Below are 21,191 nucleotides of genomic sequence, written 5' to 3'. Positions count from 1 at the left end.
GAGGTACTTTCGGCAGTAGCTCAGCATTTAAAATTGCCTGAGATACAGTCTGACTCATTAGAAATGGCAAAAATTCAGTTACAGATTAAACAACTTGAACATGAAAAATAATTAAAACAGCTTGAATACGAAATGAGGAGAAAAGAAAGAATAGCTGTAGCAGAACAAAAAGAAAGAGAAAGGGAGGTCTAGATCAGGAGAAAAGAAAAAGAGAGAGACAGGGAAAAGAAAAGGAGAGAGAAAGTGATAGAGAGGAAAAAGAAAAAGAGAGAGAGGAAAGGGAAAAAGAGAGAGAGTTTGAACTTCAGAAAATGACCATGGAATATGATAGTCAGTTAAAATTGGCGGATGTAAAGGGAAACGTACAGTTTGAGGATAGTGATGAGGATAAAGTGAAGGAGCGTCATAGTCGAAGGCTTGGTGGGGATCTATTTAAATATGTCCAAGAATTGCCAAGGTTTGATGAGAAGGAGGTAGAAGCTTCTTTCATTTCATTTGAGAAGGTAGCTAAACAAATGAAATGGCCACAGACATGTGGGTATTACTGATTCAAACATAGCTGGTAGGTATGGCTAGTGAAGTGTTTGCATCACTATCAGAGGAGGTATCTGGGATGTATGAGGTGAAAAAATCCATCGTAGGTGCATATGAACTAGTGCCTGAAGCCTACAGACAAAGGTTTAGAAATTTAAGGAAAGAACCTGGTCAAACATACATGGAGTTTGAAAGGATCAAACAGAGTAATTTTGATAGGTGGATAAGGGCTTTGAAAATAGACCAAACGTATGAAGCTCTCAGAGAAATTATACTTTTGGAGGAGTTTAAAAATTCAATTCCTGATGTAGTGAGAACTCATGTGGAAGAGCAGAGGTTTAAAACTGTGAGGTTAGCAGCAGAAATGGCAGATGATTATGAATTAGTTCATAAATCAAAGTTTGGTTTCCAACATAAGTTCTCCTGTCATACCCTTGAACTGAGCTGCTAGTTTCTCCCTTAAATTTGGAGTACTGGTTGTGCGGGACCTTCCTCTACTTTAAACACTAGCTATTCCAAAACTATAGTACCTGAAAGAGACATGGGAAGAATTACCCACCTGATAGTTCCTCATCAATCAGCTGCTACACGTCACTTCCTGACTAGTGATATCACTTTGAGCTCTGCTGCTGGTTCACCTTGCTGTTTTTGTTCTGCATTGCACTGCTCCACCCTGCCCTGCTGCTTCCTCACAGGTCTGCTCCCAATTGTAATCTTACCAACTACAAGAAAACATCTAGTTACAATTGCTCAATCTTACCCAATACTCACCAAATCAGTTCTCTCGCTCCTTCGTGGTGTTTAGAAAGCTCAGCTGCACTCCCCTCCTACCCGGACTGAGACTGAGCTCTGCAGTCAATCTTTTCAGTTTCACCTTTGCCCTGTTTTCACCCAACTTCAAGAGCACTCTTGTTTAGCCAAGCAGCACTCAGTGCAGCACGGAGGCTGCCTCCTTTTTATGGGCCCCAAAAGCAATGCTTTTGAAACTGGATAAAGCTAGTTGTTCAGTTAACCAGCTTCAGTTGTGAGTGACTCGGCCGACTCCTGTTTCAGAAACGCAACTAAACTACACCCAATCAAAAGAGCAGTTTTTAGTGACTGTACTAATTCATCTTGAAATTAGCCCTGAAATGCAGTTGAATTACTACCTACCCTTTACAATTTACCCCTTGAACTCCCTGTTTTCACCCAACTCCAAAAGCATTCTCGTTTAGCTAAGCAGCACCCACAGTTCAGGAGATAGATTGCAGTTTGCAGGATCAAAGCTCCAAATGCCAACTTTAAATGGACAGAATCTGCTACTGACTGTCTTAGCAACAAAGGAAGCTGTTTACTTTTCCAAAAGATAGTTCACTGGGCTGTTAGAAATAGAGAGATGTCCACTTAGCAAATAACACTGACATTTCCACCAGCTAACCACAAGCGGCCCCATTTGACCTAATTTAAAGTCAGGACTACTCTTCAGATTATAAACCGTATCTTGAAAGCCTCATTTATCTATCTAAAATCAGATTGATCACAATCTATGCAAATTAATAGAAATTATTTTTGTATTAGAGATTTAAAAAAATTACTTGCATGGTCTAGGTTTTTTTCAAACTTTTTATCTGGTGACCCACTAGTACCTAATGGCCGGCCCTCGTGACCCACAATTATGTAACATGGTATTTTGAAAAAATGTCGATCTTCTAAATACTGGTACAGTATGCACTGAAATGAAGATATTTAATATGATCTGCATTCACAAATAGATGGGAATGGCTGTGCATGTTCAATTAGAATGTTGCTCTGCAGTGTTATGTTTCAATCAGAAATGGGAATGAATGCAGACTGGTTGGAAACATTGGAAATTCACTTGGAGTTGTTACTAAGTGGCCCGGGGAGGAGCTGCATTGAAATCGAATGGCCCCAAACCAGGAGGATCCCTCAACGACAGAGGGAAAAGAAAGAGGAGCTAGCCCAAGTTTATTTACAAACCAGTAAAACGTGTTTCCATGTTGTTTGTCTACTCACAGTTATGAAGAGAGAGAGAAAATAATTAACAAAACACAGAGCCTTCCTAGGCGAGTTTAAATTCTGCAGATTTAGGCACTGTGTGTCTTGGTGGGGTAGGGATAAGCAATAGAACAGCGGAGACATCAATTCATCAATTCGTTGTTTTCTGCTTTCACAACAGGGTATGAGGAAGGAGGCAGCGTGTTGGGCCGAATGTAGCTCTTTCTTCAATTGGAGGAGTTGTGCCAGTGGTGACGGCGTTCAGGAAATATTTGGTTAGTGCAGTATTTTATCGGTTAGGACCCGGGGAGTGGGGAAACATGCATTGCAACTTTAGATATTCAACCGTGTGTGTGGGGGCGGATCTAAACAGTGACACACGCTGGGGATCATTTTTGGGGAACCGTTTTCAACATCCCGCGACCCAACCCAGGGTAGGGGACACACCATAGGGTGAAAGAGTCATTGTGCTGTTCCCTGTAATAGAACAAAGTGTGTCACTTTCTTGTGCTCATGTTGATGAAAACATAGAGTCAAATTCACTCAGTACCAGCACGGTAGCACAGTGGCTAGCACTGTGGCTTCACAGCGCCAGGGTCCCAGGTTCGATTCCCCGCTGGGCCACTGTCTGTGCGGAGTCTGCACGTTCTCCCCGTGTCTGCGTGGGTTTCCTCTGGATGCTCCGGTTTCCTCCCACAGTCCAAAGACGTGCAGGTTAGGTGGATTGGCCATGCTAAATTGCCCTGAGTGCCCAAAAAAGGCTAGATGGGCTTAAGTGGGTCGATACAGACTCGATGGGCCGAATGGCCTCCTTCTGCACTGTATGCTCTATGTTCTATGTATTAAGCCACATATTATGTCATCCAGCCTACAGATTGCATCAATCTGCAAGTCATTGCAATTGATACTCCAATTAGTCGTGAAAGAGTAAGATAAATCAACTTCTTTACCCTTATTCCTTCTTTTAATGTAAGATGCTTGCCTCTGAACTGAATTTTGTTTGGATATAATATTCAAAATGAAGAATACAATAAATCTCAAAACCATGGAGCAAATGCTGTTCTTTGTTTTCACACATCTTCAGTTTTGAATTTTTTTGCCAGGTGCATTTTCGGTAGATGGGAAATTGTGGAATTTATGCATAGTAAGACAGAATACAGTTTGTCATTCATTGCTAAATTGTGCTAATGGGTAGATAGGTTTCAGCTGTGCACTAGAAACTGGATTGGGACTTCCCTTAAAGTAATTTACTACCGATCATTTCTAGCTGCAGAAAATGTACACTTTCATCCTGTCAGTATGTAATAGATTGCCCCTGGCTAAACAGCAGAAGCAGAACACAATAAACAGAGGGAAGTACTCCCACGGTCAACAGCTCAGATCAGAGCTCTGCAGTCCTGCCATTACAGTTGTGCACAGTGGAGGACAATTAAACAACTAACTAGAGAAGATAGCTCCAAAATATCCTCGTCCTCAATGGTCAGGGAGGCCAGCATGTTAGTGCAAAAACCAAGTTGAAGCATTTCCCGCCATCTTCGGCCAGAAGTGTCAAGTGGATTATCCATTTTGGCCTCTGGCTGAGGTCACACCATCACAGATGCCAGACTCTAGCCAATTCAATTAACTATGCATGATATTATGTTAAAGGCATTGGATGCTGCAAAGGCTATGGAATCTGACAACATCTTGGCTGCAGGATTAAAGACTTGCACTCCAAAACATGCCGCACCCCTAGCCAAGCTGTTCCTGTAAAGCTGCAATACTACAATGTGGAAAATTTCCTAGGTGTGTCCTTGTGGTGGTATGTATTAGGGGTCATGTGGGACTGTGAAGCCGTGATGCTATTGGCTGACAGATCCCGGGTCCTGGTTGGCTGTTGACTCCTGGCTCCACCCTGAAGGTGGAGTATAAGAACCTGAGCTTCTCCCCGCCACTTCATTCTGTTGCTGAACTGCGGGGGACAAGTCTCGCTTAATAAAGCCTCATCGACTTCATCACTACTCGTCTCTCTCATAAGTCATTGTGCGCTACAATTTATTAAGCGAGACTTGTCCCCTGCAGTTCAGTCCTATTCATGGAAAGCAGGACCAATCCATTCCAGCCAATTACCGCACCATCAGTTTACTCTCGATCATCAGCAAAGTGATGGAAGCAGCACTTAATCAGCCATAAATTGCTCACTGGCCGTCAGTTTTGTTTCCGCCAGGACCACTGAGCTCCTGACCTCATTAAATTCTGAACTCCCTTCTGATCAGCACTGTGGATGTGTCTACACCACAAGGACTTCACTACCACCTTCTCTGGGGCAATTAGGGATGGGCAACAAATGCTGGCCTTTCCAGCAACATTCATATTCTATAGAAGAAGTTTTAAAAGCCCGAGTCACAAGGTCAAGGTAGAGGGTACCAACCAACTATATCAAGAATGTTCCAGTTCTCAACTATTTGGTATGAAACCAAATAAACTAAAATGTTCCACCCCTCCATTGTCATTAACTAAATTAATATTCTGGGTCAACAATCTTCAGATGAAACAGGAGGTGGGGATGGGAGGGGGAGAATAAAAGAGGAGATGGTGTTGTAATCTTGAGCAAGGAGTCGATTATTACAGTGAGGAGAGTGTGGTTGTCGGTATTAGGGGTATTACGGTACCTAGCTTGGAGGTACCTGATGCTGTAAGATCATTGGTGTTGGAGGTACCTGATACAGTAAGGTCATTGGTGAAATCTGCCAGCTGGTTCCGCCCAGTAAGGCGGAGTATAAGAGTCTGTGTTTGTCTAGCTGCTGCATTCTGTACCTGCGCTGCTGGGGGAAACATCTAGTTCAATAAAGCCTTCAACTGTCCTACAATCTCGCTTCGGGAGTTATTGATCGTACATCAATTTATTGAACTAGATTTGGAGAATGGACCTCCGCATCAAGCCGGAGTTTCTGCAACTTAGCCCCCACGCGGCAAACTCAGCGGTGACGTTTAAACACTGGCTGGCGTGTTTCAATGGATACATCAGGACGGCCACAACTACACCCACAGAGGACCAGAAACTGCAAATTCTCCACTCAAGGGTGAGCCCAGAAATCTACACGCTCATCGAGGATGCGGACGGTTTCGAGGCCGCGATGACCCTGTTGAAAGGACACTACATTCGCCCAGTAAATCCAGTAAATCCAGCAGGATACGGTCCCCCTCCGGGACCTGGCGCCCACTGGATCCCCGCCCACACCCCCCTCACCAACCCTACCCACCCTCCCACCTGCGCACCCCATGGCAGCCCCCTTCCCAGGGGGATCGGTCCTTCCAGGGGTGATGAAGCTGAAGACGCCATGCTCCTGGAGTCACGGATGCCCGAGCCGGCGCCTGCATCACCGCCAAGACTGTGACGGTCACAGAGGACGACCAGGGCCCCCAATCAACTAATAGCTTCATTATGAAATGTACCTGTAAATAAATACCTGTAAATAATTTGTGAGACATGTAAAAAGCTAAAACACTGTACCACCGACGGGTACTACCATAACCACTGTATAATGCGAGACCACCACCTCCACCGGACTCTTTTTTTAACAGGGTGGTGAATGTGGTAGTCAGTATTAGGGGTATTACAGTACCTAGGTTGGAGGTACCTGATGCTGTAAGATCATTGGTGAACCCTGCCTGCTGGTTCCACCTAGTAAGGCGGAGTATAAGAGTCTGTGTTTCTCTAGCTGCTGCATTCTGCACCTGCGCTGCTGGGGGAAACATCTAGTTCAATAAAGCCTTCAATTGTCCTACAATCTCGCTTTGGGGGTTATTGATCGTGCATCAGAGGGATTATACTGTAGTAGGATCTTCAATTGAGGCCAAATGGGTGGAACCTAAAACACAAAGGGGGCAATCATGTTGCTGGGAGTCAGAGAGAGAGAGAAGAGCAGATATGTAGACAAATAGTAAGGGACTTCAACTTCCCCAATATTGATTGGGATAGGCAAAGTGTGAAACGGGGGGACAGAATTCTTAAAAGTGCATCCAGGAGAGCTTTTTGAGCCAGCACGTAGAAAGCCCTGCAAGGGATGCACGTGTGTTGCCGCCTCGGCGCCGGCACCCACGCAACATGGTGGAGCCCTACAGGGGCCCGGCGCAGGGGAACAAAGGCCCCCCCCCCCGCCTCCCTCACCGGAATTAGCCCGCCCGCCGATCGGTAGCCCCCGATCGCGGGCCTGGCCACCGTGGAGGCCCCCCCTGGAGTCGGATCCCCCTCCCCCCCCCACCATGACGGCCCCCGGAGCCAGAACTCCGAGGTCACGTCGGGTAGGACCACACGCAAACGTGCCGGTGGGACTCGGCGGGCACTAGGCCCGTCGAGCACGGTGAATCACCAGGGGGGCCGTGTTCAGCGGCCCCCAACCGGTCACCGGAGAATCGGTGGCCCGGCGCCAGGGTTTCTGAATTCATAGATTATCATAGATTATCATAGAATTTACAGTGCAGAAGGAGGCCATTCGGCCCATCGAGTCTGCACCGGCTCTTGGAAAGAGCACCCTACCCAAGGTCAACACCTCCACCCCATCCCCATAACCCAGTAACTCCACCCAACACTAAGGGCCATTTTGGACACTAAGGACAATTTATCATGGCCAATCCACCTAACCTGCACATCTTTGGACTGTGGGAGGAAACCGGAGCACCCGGAGGAAACCCACGCAGACACGGGGAGGATGTGCAGACTTCGCACAGACAGTGACCCAGCGGGGAATCGAACCTGGGACCCTGGCGCTGTGAAGCCACAGTGCTAGCCACTGTGCTACCGTGCTGGTACTGAGTGAATTTGACTCTATGTTTTCATCAACATGAGCACAAGAAAGTGACAGGGAAACACGTGGTAATATTAAGATTGCAACATAAGTGCGACTTAACCTCACTTGTGTAGAAGAGACCAAGAGATTTTGGGTGGCATGACTCTCCATAATTCTGTTACAGCCCAACATGGGAAGCAGAGACAGTGTCGTCTCGCATTGACGAATGTGATATAAAATAGTTACTTTAGAGATACTAGTTAATGTAATGTAGAAATAAGCCACTTTGATTTTTGCAGTTAGGGACAAAGGAATTTGGGACCGCATGGAAAAAGCAGGAAGAGGTGTGTCTATAAGAGTGAGGATGCATTGATAGGGGCCAGAGAAAGGGATTGGAAGTGAGCCAATCAGAATGGATTAAACAGGTCAGGAGGGACCTAGGCTGACCTATGTCCGTCGAGTATGTGAAACTTGATACCATTTGAACTGATTTTGCAGAGATTCCTTTGTCTGTTAGTTCAGTCGTTTTCTGGAGTGTAAGAGGCAGGACGTCCTGTTACATTCTGTAAGATGGTTAAGCTTGCAAGCTAAATAAATAACTTCTGTTTACGTGTGAATCCGTCTCAACTTTTATTGAGGCCAGACTGACAGAGAAAGAAAATAGGAGATCAACATTTGGTGCCGAAAACCGGGATTTCTCTGGGCGATCCTGTTCCAACTGCGAAATCAGAATTAGACTGATTATGAACAGGAGGACGGGAACAAAGGGCCCTCAATGTAGAAATGGAAAACGACCAGCATTGATTGTTCCCCTCTTCTTATCGTCTGATTAGTCTGGTCACTCGCGGTTGGCACAGAAAGACCGCCTCGACGAAATCACAGGTCAGTCTGGGGATTAGCACTTTAATTGATGGGATTTCATATTGTTGTTTCGGCTTGGGTTAGGGTTTTGGGCTGATGTGACTTTAAATAATAAAGGTTCAGTCTATTATTGGGGTTCAGAGGCTGATGTGACTTTAAATAATAAAGGTTCAGTCTATTATCGGGGTTCAGAGGCTGATGTGACTTTAAATAATAAAGGTTCAGTCTATTATCGGGGTTCAGAGGCTGATGTGACTTTAAATAATAAAGGTTCAGTCTATTATCGGGGTTCAGAGGCTGATGTGACTTAAATAAATGGGGGTTCAGTCCAGTATAACTGTTTTTAAATCTGAAGATGGTTCAACTCTATGTGTGAGTGTTTTAAATATATAGTTGATTAAGCTAAAATTGTCTCCTTGGACTGTAAAGTTCCGAGGTCTAGTTGAGATTGTGAGGTTGAAGCAGAAGTCTCTCAAAGGGTTAACAGCAGCAGGCGGAGTTGAAAACAGACAGTGCTTCTCACTCAGGCCTTGAGATAACAGTCTGCAGTGTAATCGGATACCTTTCCTTTGAGTCAGTGAACACCAGCAAAGTTACGTTTTGAATTAATTAAAGGAAACCAGTGGGTTTCTCCACCTCTTTGATAAAAGTTATTATTTTCGAAAGCAATTGATTGAAATTGCCAGAATCTTAAATTTTCCTTACTTGAAATAAGGTTTATCTCATTTTATCTGGAGATTAATAGAAACTTAAAGAAGATAATGGACACCATTTTAAAAAGTGTCAATTTGAAGATGATAATTGATTTTGCTAATACTTATGATAGTTGATTTTGCTAATAACAGTATGTATGTAACAGAAAAAAAAACTTGTTAAAAGAAAAAATTGTTAAGATAAAGAAATAATTAAGTTGTAAATGTTATACAAGTTTGTGTTAAGCAAATTGTAAATTTAGTTCTGAGTTGAGATCGGAGCTAAGCTTGCAAGTTGCAGTAATTCAATTTGAATTTTCAAACATTTTGAAGTTTTAAAAAAAAAAAGAGAGCAAATAGAGAAAAGAAGGACACAGATCTTGAATGCGTTGAATAGCACATTTCAGGGGCCCATGAATCTTTCTGTTATCTTAGACCTAAAACCTAGGAAGATTGGTGAGCCATAGGAATGTCTGGGGCGTTTTAATGAAATCTACCGGGGGCAGTCAGGCGATTTGCTGTATCAAAATGGTCAGAATTCCCCTCAATACTGTGCTATGTTAATGCATTGCCTACCACCTTCTGTGGTTACTGCTGGGAAATGTAATAACATGAATTGGACAGAGAACGACCCTTCCCAGATGGCAAGGGCAGTCAGATTTTACTGGAAGGAGGGTGTAGGCCAAGAAGGAGGCTCAGTTACAAAGGTTAAGACTGAGTATGTAATGAAAAAGGATGATCTGCGATCCCAACAAGCGGCAGAAATGGTAGTTTACCAGCAGGAGCTCCAATATAGTGACTTTGGGTGGGTGGATCAGCGACGAGGAGGATGAGACAACAGTGCTATATTTCTATCACCCCCCAGTGGTGGACGTTAGACATTGAACAGCCACTATCACTGCATCACGTTACCCTGGCCTATGACAGAATTGGACGAAACAGGGAGTTGGAGGACAAATACTGGCCATTACTTGAGACCGAATGGCCAGTCAAGGTTACAGCCACAGTCACGGGAAAAGAAGTGCTATTTTACAGGTGTGGAGCATGATGGAGTGGCTACGCATCGTCTGTCTGATATTTGGCCTCACTTCGCTTGGCGTGTTATTGGCGATGGACATGGAAAAGGGGAATATTATGTATCTGTGTAGCCCCAACCAATCTACAAGGATACATCACCTATGCACAGGTGATGTTCTTCACTGCCCCCATATACGAGGACATGGTATCGACTCATGGAAGGTCATCAAAGTTAAGGAGAATGCGGGAGTCATGAAGCAGCTGCACCGGTCCCGGCGATGGGAAGGGAACATTATATGGACATTGCCTTGTTTTTGGAATACATGTAAATTTGATTTTGGATGTGTTAAAAGTGGTACAATAAAGGTAACATCAAGCTGTCAGAAGAGTGTAGGAAGAGACCATGAGAAAGAGAAAGGGACTAGAGAGAGGACGGGGCGTGTGAGAAGGGAAGTACAGCTGGAACGTAGGTTACCGGGAGATGCACGTAAGTTAATTAAAGGCCAAACTGAGGAAAACCCGGGTAGTATGAATCTCTTCTACCAGATTTACCACCGTCTGTATGGCCAGGGACGGGTTGTCTGATACCCAAACCCCGCAGCGGTGTCTAGGTTATTTTCTGTTTCACCGCTTTGGGGCACTCCCCAAACGGTGGTTCATTGTCAGCGTTCCGAGCCATTGCCCGAGCAAGTCACTCTTCCTTACGATCCGGATTCAGCACCACCGGCTATTTGCCTTCCCCTCCCTCGGGATAATTCCCATTCACAGTACGATAGGCTGCGACGGTGGAGGGCGTACATACCTAGCCACTTCACTCCCAATAGGGATTCCCGGTCGTACGAGAATTGCTTCAGCAGTGAAGGATATGGCTGTTTGCTGGTAGAGGTGGACACAAATATAACATGTCTGTTTCCCACCTGTACGGACAGGAGGTGCCATATCACCCAGGCGTCTGGCCAATGCGTTTGTTATAGCACCACTTGCGTTCCATTGAACGCTGGCCTCCAGCTCCTTTGTGGCTGGGCGAATGTCTCTCATATCACTGTCGGGAATAGGGCTTTCCGCATTGCTGGGCGGCCCGAATGGGCATTTCAAAATTGGATAAACTGGGCTACTGGGAGGTCCTTACGCAACCGATATACTGATTGTGATGCTAGTCTCCACACGGAACAAGGATACTACTTTTTATTTAATGGTACGGTGACCAACGTTTTGTCACCCCCATTTCCCCGCCGAATTGCTATAGGGACTCTAGTCCCTACCACAGTCCCCTGCCCTTCGGCGTGGAACCTGCATAATCAGTTAGCACGCCGGGCAGTCTCTGCTGAATTTTGCGAGAACTGGAAAAAACCTCAGGTTCTTGCACCCAACCGGGGCCACTCAGCCGGGTGGGGCATTCTGAGCGTATTGACACTGGGCGGTGTGGGGGGTTCCTTGGCTGTTAGTGATCGGAATTATTTTATTTGCGGCCTTACCCTTTTGGGAAATGAAACCTTGGGAGCCCTCGGGGCAATAACTAAGGAGTTGTCTCAGCTACGGTTGTTTGCAATGCAGAACCGGTATGCTCTTGACTATCTTCTGGCCCGTGAGGGTGGGGTATGCGCCATAGTACAGGGCAAGTGTATTATGGGGATTCAGGACTTGACTGCTAACATTACTAAATTTATGGATCGCATACGGGATCACTTGGACGGGATGCAGGATCCTGGCTCTTGGGGTAACTGGGGATTTGGAGGATGGAAGGACTGGTTGATAAATATGGCCATGTATCTAGTGGTAGCTATCGGCTGCATCTTTGTGGGCCTGGCCATCCTTAAATGTGTGATGGGTAGAATGCTGGGTGCACTGGATCAGATCACCGCCCCAATCACCGAGAAAAAAATTTAACTGTTAAAATCCATGAGGGTGAAGCAGATGAAGGGGGCTAAGACAGGAATTGGAAATGCAGCGACGAATCTTTTTAGATGAGGAACCGTAGCTATAGATTGGATAGTTCGGTTATCATGGAATGATAAAAGGAGGGAATGACGAATGTGATATAAAATAGTTACTTTAGAGATACTAGTTAATGTAATGTAGAAATAAGCCACTTTGATTTTTGCAGTTAGGGACAAAGGAATTTGGGACCGCATGGAAAAAGCAGGAAGAGGTGTGTCTATAAGAGTGAGGATGCATTGATAGGGGCCAGAGAAAGGGATTGGAAGTGAGCCAATCAGAATGGATTAAACAGGTCAGGAGGGACCTAGGCTGACCTATGTCCGTCGAGTATGTGAAACTTGATACCATTTGAACTGATTTTGCAGAGATTCCTTTGTCTGTTAGTTCAGTCGTTTTCTGGAGTGTAAGAGGCAGGACGTCCTGTTACATTCTGTAAGATGGTTAAGCTTGCAAGCTAAATAAATAACTTCTGTTTACGTGCGAATCCGTCTCAACTTTTATTGAGGCCAGACTGACAGAGAAAGAAAATAGGAGATCAACAGCATCCTGTGCAATGTCAAACTTCATCTGAGGATGTCTATTAAGTCAGGAGAATTGACAAAATGTCACCATAGTCATGGAGCTGCAATGATTCACCCCTCACATCATGTTTTCACCATCATATAAATGTTCCACATGTTCAGAACCCCTAAAGGAATATCCATCTCCATCTCTGTGTTTAGTACAACTGGAATTCCAACAGCAACTGAGAAAAATTAAGCCAAACTACTGAGAGAGAGAAACTGAATAATATAAATGGCGGGAAACCCAGCAAAACCAGTTAAAATACATCCAACTGGAGTCCAGTTACCAGTGGTGTACCACAAGGATCTGTTTTGGGGCCACTGCTGTTTGTCATTTTTATAAATGACCTGGAGGAGGGCATAGAAGGATGGGTGAGTAAATTTGCAGATGACACTAAAGTTGGTGGAGTTGTAGACAGTGCAGACGGATGTTACAAGTTACAGAGGGACATAGATAAGCTGCAGTGCTGGGCTGAGAGGTGGCAAATGGAGTTTAATGCAGAAAAGTGTGAGGTGATTCATTTTGGAAGGAATAACAGGAAGACAGAGTACTGGGCTAATGGTAAGATTCTTGGCAGTGTGGATGAGCAGAGAGATCTCGGTGTCCATGTACATCCCTGAAAGTTGCCACCCAGGTTGAGAGGGTTGTTAACAAGGTGCACAGTGTGTTAGCTCTTATTGGTAGAGGGATTGAGTTTCGGTGCCATGAGCTCATGTTGTAGCTGTACAAAACTTTGGTGCGGCCACATTTGGAGTATTGCGTGCAATTCTGGTTGCCGCATTATAGGAAGGATGTGGAAGCATTGGAAAGGGTGCAGAGGAGATATACCAGAATGTTGCCTGGTATGGAGGGAAGATCTTATGAGGAAAGGCTGAGGGACTTGAGGCTGTTTTCGTTAGAGAGAAGAAGGTTAAGAGGTGACTTAATTGAGGCATACAAGATGATCTGAGGATTGGATACGGTGGACAGTGAGAGCCTTCTTCCTCGGATGGTGATGTCTAGCACGAGGGCACATAGCTTTAAATTGAGGGGAGATAGATATAAGACAGATGTCAGAGGTAGCTTCTTTACTCAGAGAGTAGTAAGGGCGTGGAATGCCCTGCCTGCAACAGTAGTGGACTCGCCAACACTAAGGGCATTCAAATGGTCATTGGATAGACATATGGACGATAAGGGAATAGTGTAGATGGGCTTCAGGGTGGTTTCACAGGTCGGCGCAACATCGCGGGCCGAAGAGCCTGTACTGCGCTGTAATGTTCTATGTTCTATGTTCAACAGGAAGGAAATAAAACCAAGCGCCTGTTGGCTTTCTGAGCAAAGCCAGTATGGAACTAGATCAGAGCTTCACATGGAATTATCAATGAAATCATTGATTTTTACAGAGGATTCAGAAGTCACCCATCGGAAAATATTAACATGGGAAGAAAGTAAATATTAGAGCATAATATGCATCTACCACATAATTTTAGGTATATGTGATGCATTGTTACTTGCAGTTTACAGAATCAATGCTGGTCCCATATATTTAAATCACGTTCCACATTTAGTGGGGAATGCAGTGTACACCCAGAGATTCGCTTCACCAATCCCTAGCTGTCCCTGTGTAAAATATCTCCCCTGCCCATGTTCTATCAGTGGAACTATTTTCTGTAGAAAATCAGCAGAGTCTTCTGTGTATGTTACAGATAAATCTCACCTTCGGTCGGGCGGGAGATTTGACCCACTGTCAATCAATCCACTGACAGAGGGGCGGGTATGGAAAATCCCGGCTTCAAAACGCATACCATATCCGTCGATATTTAACAGTGATATCAACAATACATTTAGATTAACTGTTTAGCTGTCAGAAATACAATTGATAGATAATATTGAGCTGACTTACCCTCCAAAACCAGGAGCTTGAAATGCATTTTCTGATCATTAAAAATGCCGGGAATCTCGACACGGCAGCAATACCAGCCACTGTCTTCTTCACGCAGATTGTCCACGGTGAGCGATACATCCCCTTCCTCTATTTTACCATCAAGGTGGTATTTTAGGGAGATTTTCGAAGTTACAGTTTTCCCATTTGTTGTAACCAGTGTCTCTGAACAGGCGAATGCAGGGCACCGTCCCCTGCCCCAGCACATCACAGATTCACCATTCAGTCTGACAGAGTAGCTGCACGGCAGTGTGACCGACTGTCCCAGGAATCCTCGCACTTCAGATCCTCTGACAAAGGTGACTGGACCTGAAACTTTCCAAGTAAAGAGAGTAAAAATCCAGTGTCCATTGCAGTGGCAGAGAAAGTGTAAGTGAGCAGACAGCACAGTACACAGAATACCGCTTACTAACTAGCTGATGTGTATCATAGACTTCCTCAGAGTGGAAGTCTCTGGTCGATTGCCATTCTGGATGGATTTACCCTCGCTGGAATTCCAAAAGCCCCGTCTCGCCCAACCTTCCTCACTCAGGCTGGGTGAGGCAGTGCAGTGAAGCATTGGCGAGGAGTAACCGGAGGGCAGGGAAGAAGGGATCCGTCTCTTTTCATGGCATTAGCTGTCTTAAAGGAGATGTTTCAAGGGACAATTTGAAGGGAGAATGTAAGTTTCAAAGGTGAGTAGTTCAGACAAAGGAGTGGGGGCGAGGAGAGATGGAGGCGGGGGGGAGGGGGAGATGGGGAATGGTGGGAGGGGGGAGAGGGGAGAGCAGGAAAGGGAAGATGGGGAGGGGGAGATGGGGATGGGGGAGATGAGGGAGGGGGAAAGGGGAGGGGGAAAGTGGGGGAGGTCACGGTCTGGGCGGGAGGTTAGTGAGTCCGGTTGGGGTGGGTCAGACGGGGTGGGGATCAGAGTGGAGGATGGGGGTCAATATGAGGATGGAGGGCATTGTACTGGGATTGGGGGTCAGGTTAAGGGGGAGCCCGGACCAGTCTGGGGAGGGGTTAGCGGACCGGGAATGGGAGTTGCGCTGCAGAGAGAGTTGGGGTCAGATCGAGGTTGTGTCGGTTATGAGGGTGGTTTGGGGAATCTGCTCGGGGGTGGTGTGTGTGAAGAGTACATCGGAACACAGAAATTAGGAGCAGAAGTAGGCACTTCAGTCCATCGACCCTGCTCCACCATTCAATCAGATCATGGCTGATCTCTTCCTGGTCTCAAATCTACCTCCCACTTGTTCCCCATATCCGTTTAACCTGTTTTTAAAATCAGAAATATAACTATCTCCTTCTTGAAACCATTTAATGACTCAGATTCCACGCACTATGGGGCAGCGAGTTCCACAAATTCACCACCCTCTACGAGAAGTAGTTCCTCCTTATTTTAGTTCTAAATCTACCGCCTCTCAACCTATATCTGTGACCACTCGTTCTTGATTGCCCTACAAGGGGGAACATTTGGTCAACCTTTACTTTTTCAATCCCTCTGAGTATTTTATACACCTCAATCAGATCCTCTCATCCTTCTAAACTCCAGTGACTATAAGCCCAAGCTGTTTAATCTCTCTTCACACATCAACTCTTTCAACCCTGGAATCAATCTGGTGAACCTCCTCTGAACTGCCTCCAATGCCACCACATCCTTCCTCAAATAAGGAGACCAAAACTGGACACAATACTCCAGATGTGTCTCACCAACATCCTATACAATTGCAACATCACTTCTCTACTTTTATACTCGAGGCTTTTTGGAGTAATCGCTAACATTCCATTTGTCTTTTTTATTACAAACTGTACCTGCATACAGACTTACTGTGATTCGTAAACAAAGACACCCAGATGCCTCTGCCCAGACGTATTTTGAATCTCCTTTTCATTTAGATGATAATTTGCCTTTTTATTTTTTTCAGCCAAAATGGATAACCTCACAGTTATCTACATTAAACTGCATCTGCAGAATTTTGGCGCAATCTCCTAGCCTATTTACAGCCCCCTGTTCATTCTATATCTCCTCTTCACTGCCTGCTTTCCCACCTATATTAGTATCATCCACAAATTTTGCTATGTTACACTCTGTCCCTGCTTGGAGATCATTTATATAGATTGTAAACAGTTGAGGTCCGGGGACTAACACCTGCTGCATCCTGCTAGTTATAGCCAACCAGCCAGAGAAGGACCCACTTATCCGGACCCTCTGCTTCCTGTCAGTCATCCAATCCTCAATCCAATCCAGTACTCTACTCCAATCTCCTGCACTCTCACCTTCTGGATCAGTCTTTTATGCAGCACCTTGTCAAATGCCTTCTGGAACTCTAGATATACCACATCCACAGGTTCCCCATTATCCACCTTGCTGGTTACATCCTCAAACAACTGAAGCAAGTTTGTCAAGCATGACTTACCCTTCATAAAACCATGCTGACAATGGTGGATTGAGCTTTGTCTTTCCAAACGTTCAGTCACCTCCTCCTTAATGATTGATTCCAGCAACTTCCTCACCACAGAGGTCAAGCTAACCAGTTGATAGCTTCCAATTTTTGCCTTGCTCCCTTTTGAATAGGGGTGTCACATTAGCGTGTTTCCAATCCACCGGGACCATTCCAGAGAATTCTGAAATAGCATAACCAATGCATCCACTATCTCTGCTGCCACGTCCCTTAATGCCCTAGGATGCCGGCCATCAGGTCCCGGAGACTTATCTGTCTTTAATCCCATTAGTTTAGTCAATGTCATCTCCCGAGTGATGGTTAATGCACCAAGTTCCTCTGCATTAACTGTAGTTTTGGGAAATATTTATTATCTTCTACCATGAAGACATAGGCAAAATATTGGTTCAGTGCCCCGCCATCTCTGTGTTCCCGATTATTACCTCATCAATAACGTCCTCTAAAGGACCAACATTTACTTTAGCTATTCTCTTCCCCTTAGAAGCTTTTGGTATCAGTGTTTATGTTCTCTGCTAGTTTCACTTCGTAGTTCATCTTAGCTCTTTTGATTTTATTTTTTGTAGCCTTTTTCTGAATCTTAAAGTTCTCCCAATCCTCCAGCTTACCACGAGCCTTTGCTGTACAGTATTCCCTAGTTTTTGCCTTTATGTCTTCCTTGACTTCCTTGTTTAACCATGGAATGTTTTTCTCCCTTTTGCAATTCCTCTTCCTCTCAGGAATATACTTTAAGTGAGAGGTATTTAATATCTCCTTAACATCCATCAACTGTCCTACCCACAATTATTTGTGCCCAGTCTACTTCAGCTAACTCTTTCCTCAGGCCTGTAAAATTACCTCTGCCCAACACTAAAACTGTAGTATGACACTCTGTCTTCTCTCGCTCAATCTGACTTTGAAATCTAGCATGCTGGGATCACTCCTTTCAAGAGGATCTTTAACGACAAGTCTATTTATCAACCCTTCTTCATTCCATAATACTAAATCTAAAATAGCCTGCTCCCTGATTGGCTCCATAACATATTGGTCTAAGAAAAAATCCCTCAAACACTCTATGAAATCTCCCACGAGGCTACCTTTGCCAATTTGATTCGTCCAGTCAATATGCATATCAAAATCACCCGATTAGCATTGTGCCCTTCTCACAAGTCCTCATTATTTTTTGGTTTATACTATGCTCCACGTTGGAAGTATTGCTCGGGGGCCTGTAAATTACCCCTACCAAGAAGTTTTTTCCCTTGTTTTTTATTTCCACCCAGAAATAGGGGGCGCGATTCTCCGCACGCAGTGCTAAGCGTCCACCGTCGTGTTTCACGACGGCACAGAACGGGTGCGGGCAGGAGCGATTCTGACCCCCTCAAAGGGGCTAGCATGGCGCTGGAGCATTTCTCTCCGCTCCAGCCTTGCATCCGGGCGCGGAGTGGGGGCGGCACCAACCCGCGCATGCGCAGTGGCGAGGCACCAACCAACACATGCGCGGTAGCCTCGCGGAGTGCTCCGGCCCCTCACCAACATGGCGCCGGGGTTCTGGGGCCGGGCGTGCAAGGAAGTAGGCCCGGGGGGGGGGGGGGGGGGGGGGGAGAGGCCGGCCCGCCGATCGGTGAGCCCCAATCGTGGGCCAGATCCTATCGGAGGCCCCCCTTGTGAAAGGAGCCCCCCTCCCCCCCACCACAGGCCGCCCCCAGCCTTCGCGATGAGTACCCACCAGCAGCAACCAGGTGTGGACGGTGCTGGCGGAACTAGGCCGATTACGCGCGGCCGCTCGGCCCATCCGGCCCAGAGAATCGGCGGCCCGGCCACAGATAGCGGGCAGCGACCAGCGCCGCGCCAGACGTTCTCACCTCGGAGAATCGCGTGCCGGCGTCGGGGCGGCGTTGCGCGGTTGCAGCGATTCTCCAGCCCAGCGCGGGCCTCGGAGAATCACGCCCAGGGTTTCTGAATTGGGGAAAGTCAATTTTAATAGGATAAGACAGTATCTGGCCAAAATGGACTGGGATCAGTTACTTGTAGAAAGATCCACATCAGAGCAATGGGAGTCATTCAAAAAGAAAAGAGAGTGAGAACAATGCCGACATGTTCCCATAAAGGTAAAGGCTGGGTCCAACAAGTCCATAAACCCTGGAATGTCAAGGGATAATCAGCATTGGATAAGGAAAAAACAGGAAGCCTTTGGCAGATTCAGGAGGCTCAAAACAGTGGATGCCCCAGAGGAATATGGAAAGTGCAGGGTGGGGGGGGGGTTCTTAAAACATAAATTAGGAGAGCGAAGAGGCAGAATGAAAAAACATTGGTGGGCAAAATAAAGGCAAATCCCAAGGGGTTTTAGAAATAGATTAAGGGCAAGACAGTAACCAGGGAAAGAATAGGGTCCATTAGAGACCAAAGTGGCAACCTGTGGATGGAGCTGAAAAACATAGGCGAGGAACTAAATTAGTATTTTGTATCTGTGTTCACTATGGAGAAGGATGATGTGGATATAGAAAGCAGGGAGAGGACCTGTGATATAGTTGAACAGATTAGTATTGAGAGCAAGAAAGTGTTAGTCATTTTAGCGGGCTTAAAAGTGGATATATTCCCAAACCCAGATGAGATGTATCTTAGGCTGTTGTGGGAGGCACGCGAGGAGATTACAGGGGTGCTGACGCTATTTTGAAATCCTCTCTGGTCACAGGAGAGTTGCAGACGACTGGGGGACAGCTAATGTGTCCACATTTCCGTACCTCGACAACGTCACCATCTGCGGCCACGACCAGCAGGACCACGATACTAACCTCCGCAAATTCCTCCATACCGCCAGCCTCCTTAACCTGACCTATAACAAGGAGAAATGCGTATTCAGCACCGATTGTCTAGCCATCCTTGGCTACGTAGTGCACGAAGAATGCATAGGCCCCGATCCCGAATGCATGCGCCCGCTCATGGTGTTTCCCCTCCCCTACTGCTCCAAGGCCCTGAAACGTTGCCTGGGTTTTTTCTCATCTTACGCCCAGTGGGTCCCCAATTATGCGGACAAGGCCCGCCCACTAATCCAATCCACGGTTTTCCCCCTGTCAGCAGAGGCCCACCAGGCATTCAGTTGCATAAAGGCAGACATCGCAAAGGCCACGATGCACGCAATCGATGAGTCCCTTCTGTCATGATATCCATATTAACATATCATGGTGCAATCACACACACACACTGATGGACAGGTGGATGGACCAATCAACACACACGCAACATCACAGCCAATCACCAGTGAGAGCACACGCACTATAAAACAGGGAACACCACAGTTCCCGCTCATTCCAGCAGGAGACAGCTGAGAGAACAGAGCTCACAGCGTGCCACTCAGACATAGACCATGTGCTGAGTGCCTCACTAAGATAGTGCTAGGGCTGGGTCCACAGGTTAACTGGAGAAGTACGATCCACAGCCAGATGTTTACAGTTGTTGTTATCCAAAATAATAAAACGGAGTTGTACCATCTACAACCGTGTTGGTTCGTTTGTATAGCGGAACACCCAACACTACATAGTACCAGGATTGGAACCCAGCAACTGTGTGACCTTCCTGCACATCTTCAGAGATCCGCCATCCTGTGCCATGGTCACCAACAGCCCACCGCAGCCACTCCAAATCGCTGGAAAACTCGGCGTCAACTGGAAGCTGTTTAAACAGCGCTTCCAGCTCTTCCTAGAAGCCACAGACAGGGAGAATGCATCGGACACCAGGAAGATCGCCCTCGTCCTCTCCACGGCAGGGCAACACGCCATCCACATCTACAATTCCCTGGCATTCGCGGAAGGCGAGGTCAAGACGAAGTACAAGACGGTCCTTCTAAAACTTGAGCAACACTTCAGCGTGGAAGTTAACATGAGCTTCGAGAGGTACCTCTTCCAGCAGTGCCTGCAGGGTAAGGATGAACCTTTTCAATCTTTTTTGACACACCTCCGTATCCTCGCGCAGTCCTGCAGCTATGGGGCCACCTCCGATTCCATGATTCGGGACCAGATAGTTTTTGGGGTCACCTCGGGCACCCTACGCAAGCAGCTACTCAAAATAAAGAGCCTCACCCTAGCCACTGCCATCGAAGCCTGCATCCTCCATGAAAACGCGACCAGCCGGTACTCCCAATTCCAGGCGGCCGAATCGGCACGGCAGGGATCCTACGAGGCCGAGCAGGTCCAGTCGATCGAGTTCCTCCCGGCCCCCGGCCCAGACGAGGGCGGCCATTTCATGCGCTTTCCGAGGCCTCCCGCGCTTGTACGCGCCAAAAGAGACGTTGACGCAGAGGGACGTGACGCGCAGGCGCGCTCTACGCAGGACCGAACTGCGCACGCGCGGTGGCGCAGCGAACTGTGGATCCGCACATTTAAAGCGGCAATGTCCAGCCAAAACTCGACAATGCCTCCGCTGTGGCAAGATGGGCCACTACGCTGCCTGCTGTCGAGCAGCTCAACCTGCCAACGCTCCCCAATTC

At 46.5% G+C, this 21,191-nt stretch overlaps 1 protein-coding gene and 1 long non-coding RNA gene across 3 annotated transcripts in view; one reads left to right on the top strand and one right to left on the bottom strand.

Moving 5' to 3' along the window:
- The window catches only part of LOC140427438 (hepatitis A virus cellular receptor 1 homolog), a 124,175-nt gene that overhangs the window by 88,638 nt on the left and 14,346 nt on the right, over window positions 1-21,191 (bottom strand). For both annotated transcript variants that reach the window (XM_072512965.1, XM_072512964.1), the window contains exon 2: window positions 14,253-14,606. In XM_072512965.1, the coding sequence (XP_072369066.1) occupies window positions 14,253-14,606 (354 nt within the window). The remainder of the gene's footprint in view (window positions 1-14,252; window positions 14,607-21,191) is intronic.
- Window positions 7,524-12,282, top strand: LOC140426829 (uncharacterized). The gene is made up of 2 exons (XR_011948301.1): window positions 7,524-8,327; window positions 8,430-12,282. It is a non-coding gene; the product is annotated as an uncharacterized lncRNA (long non-coding RNA).

This window comes from Scyliorhinus torazame, chromosome 7, assembly GCF_047496885.1.
Source record: "Scyliorhinus torazame isolate Kashiwa2021f chromosome 7, sScyTor2.1, whole genome shotgun sequence".
In the NCBI taxonomy this organism is placed as follows: Eukaryota; Metazoa; Chordata; class Chondrichthyes; order Carcharhiniformes; family Scyliorhinidae; genus Scyliorhinus; species Scyliorhinus torazame.
The sequence above is the reverse complement of the archived record's forward strand: the minus strand, read 5'-3'. Positions and strand labels throughout refer to the sequence as shown.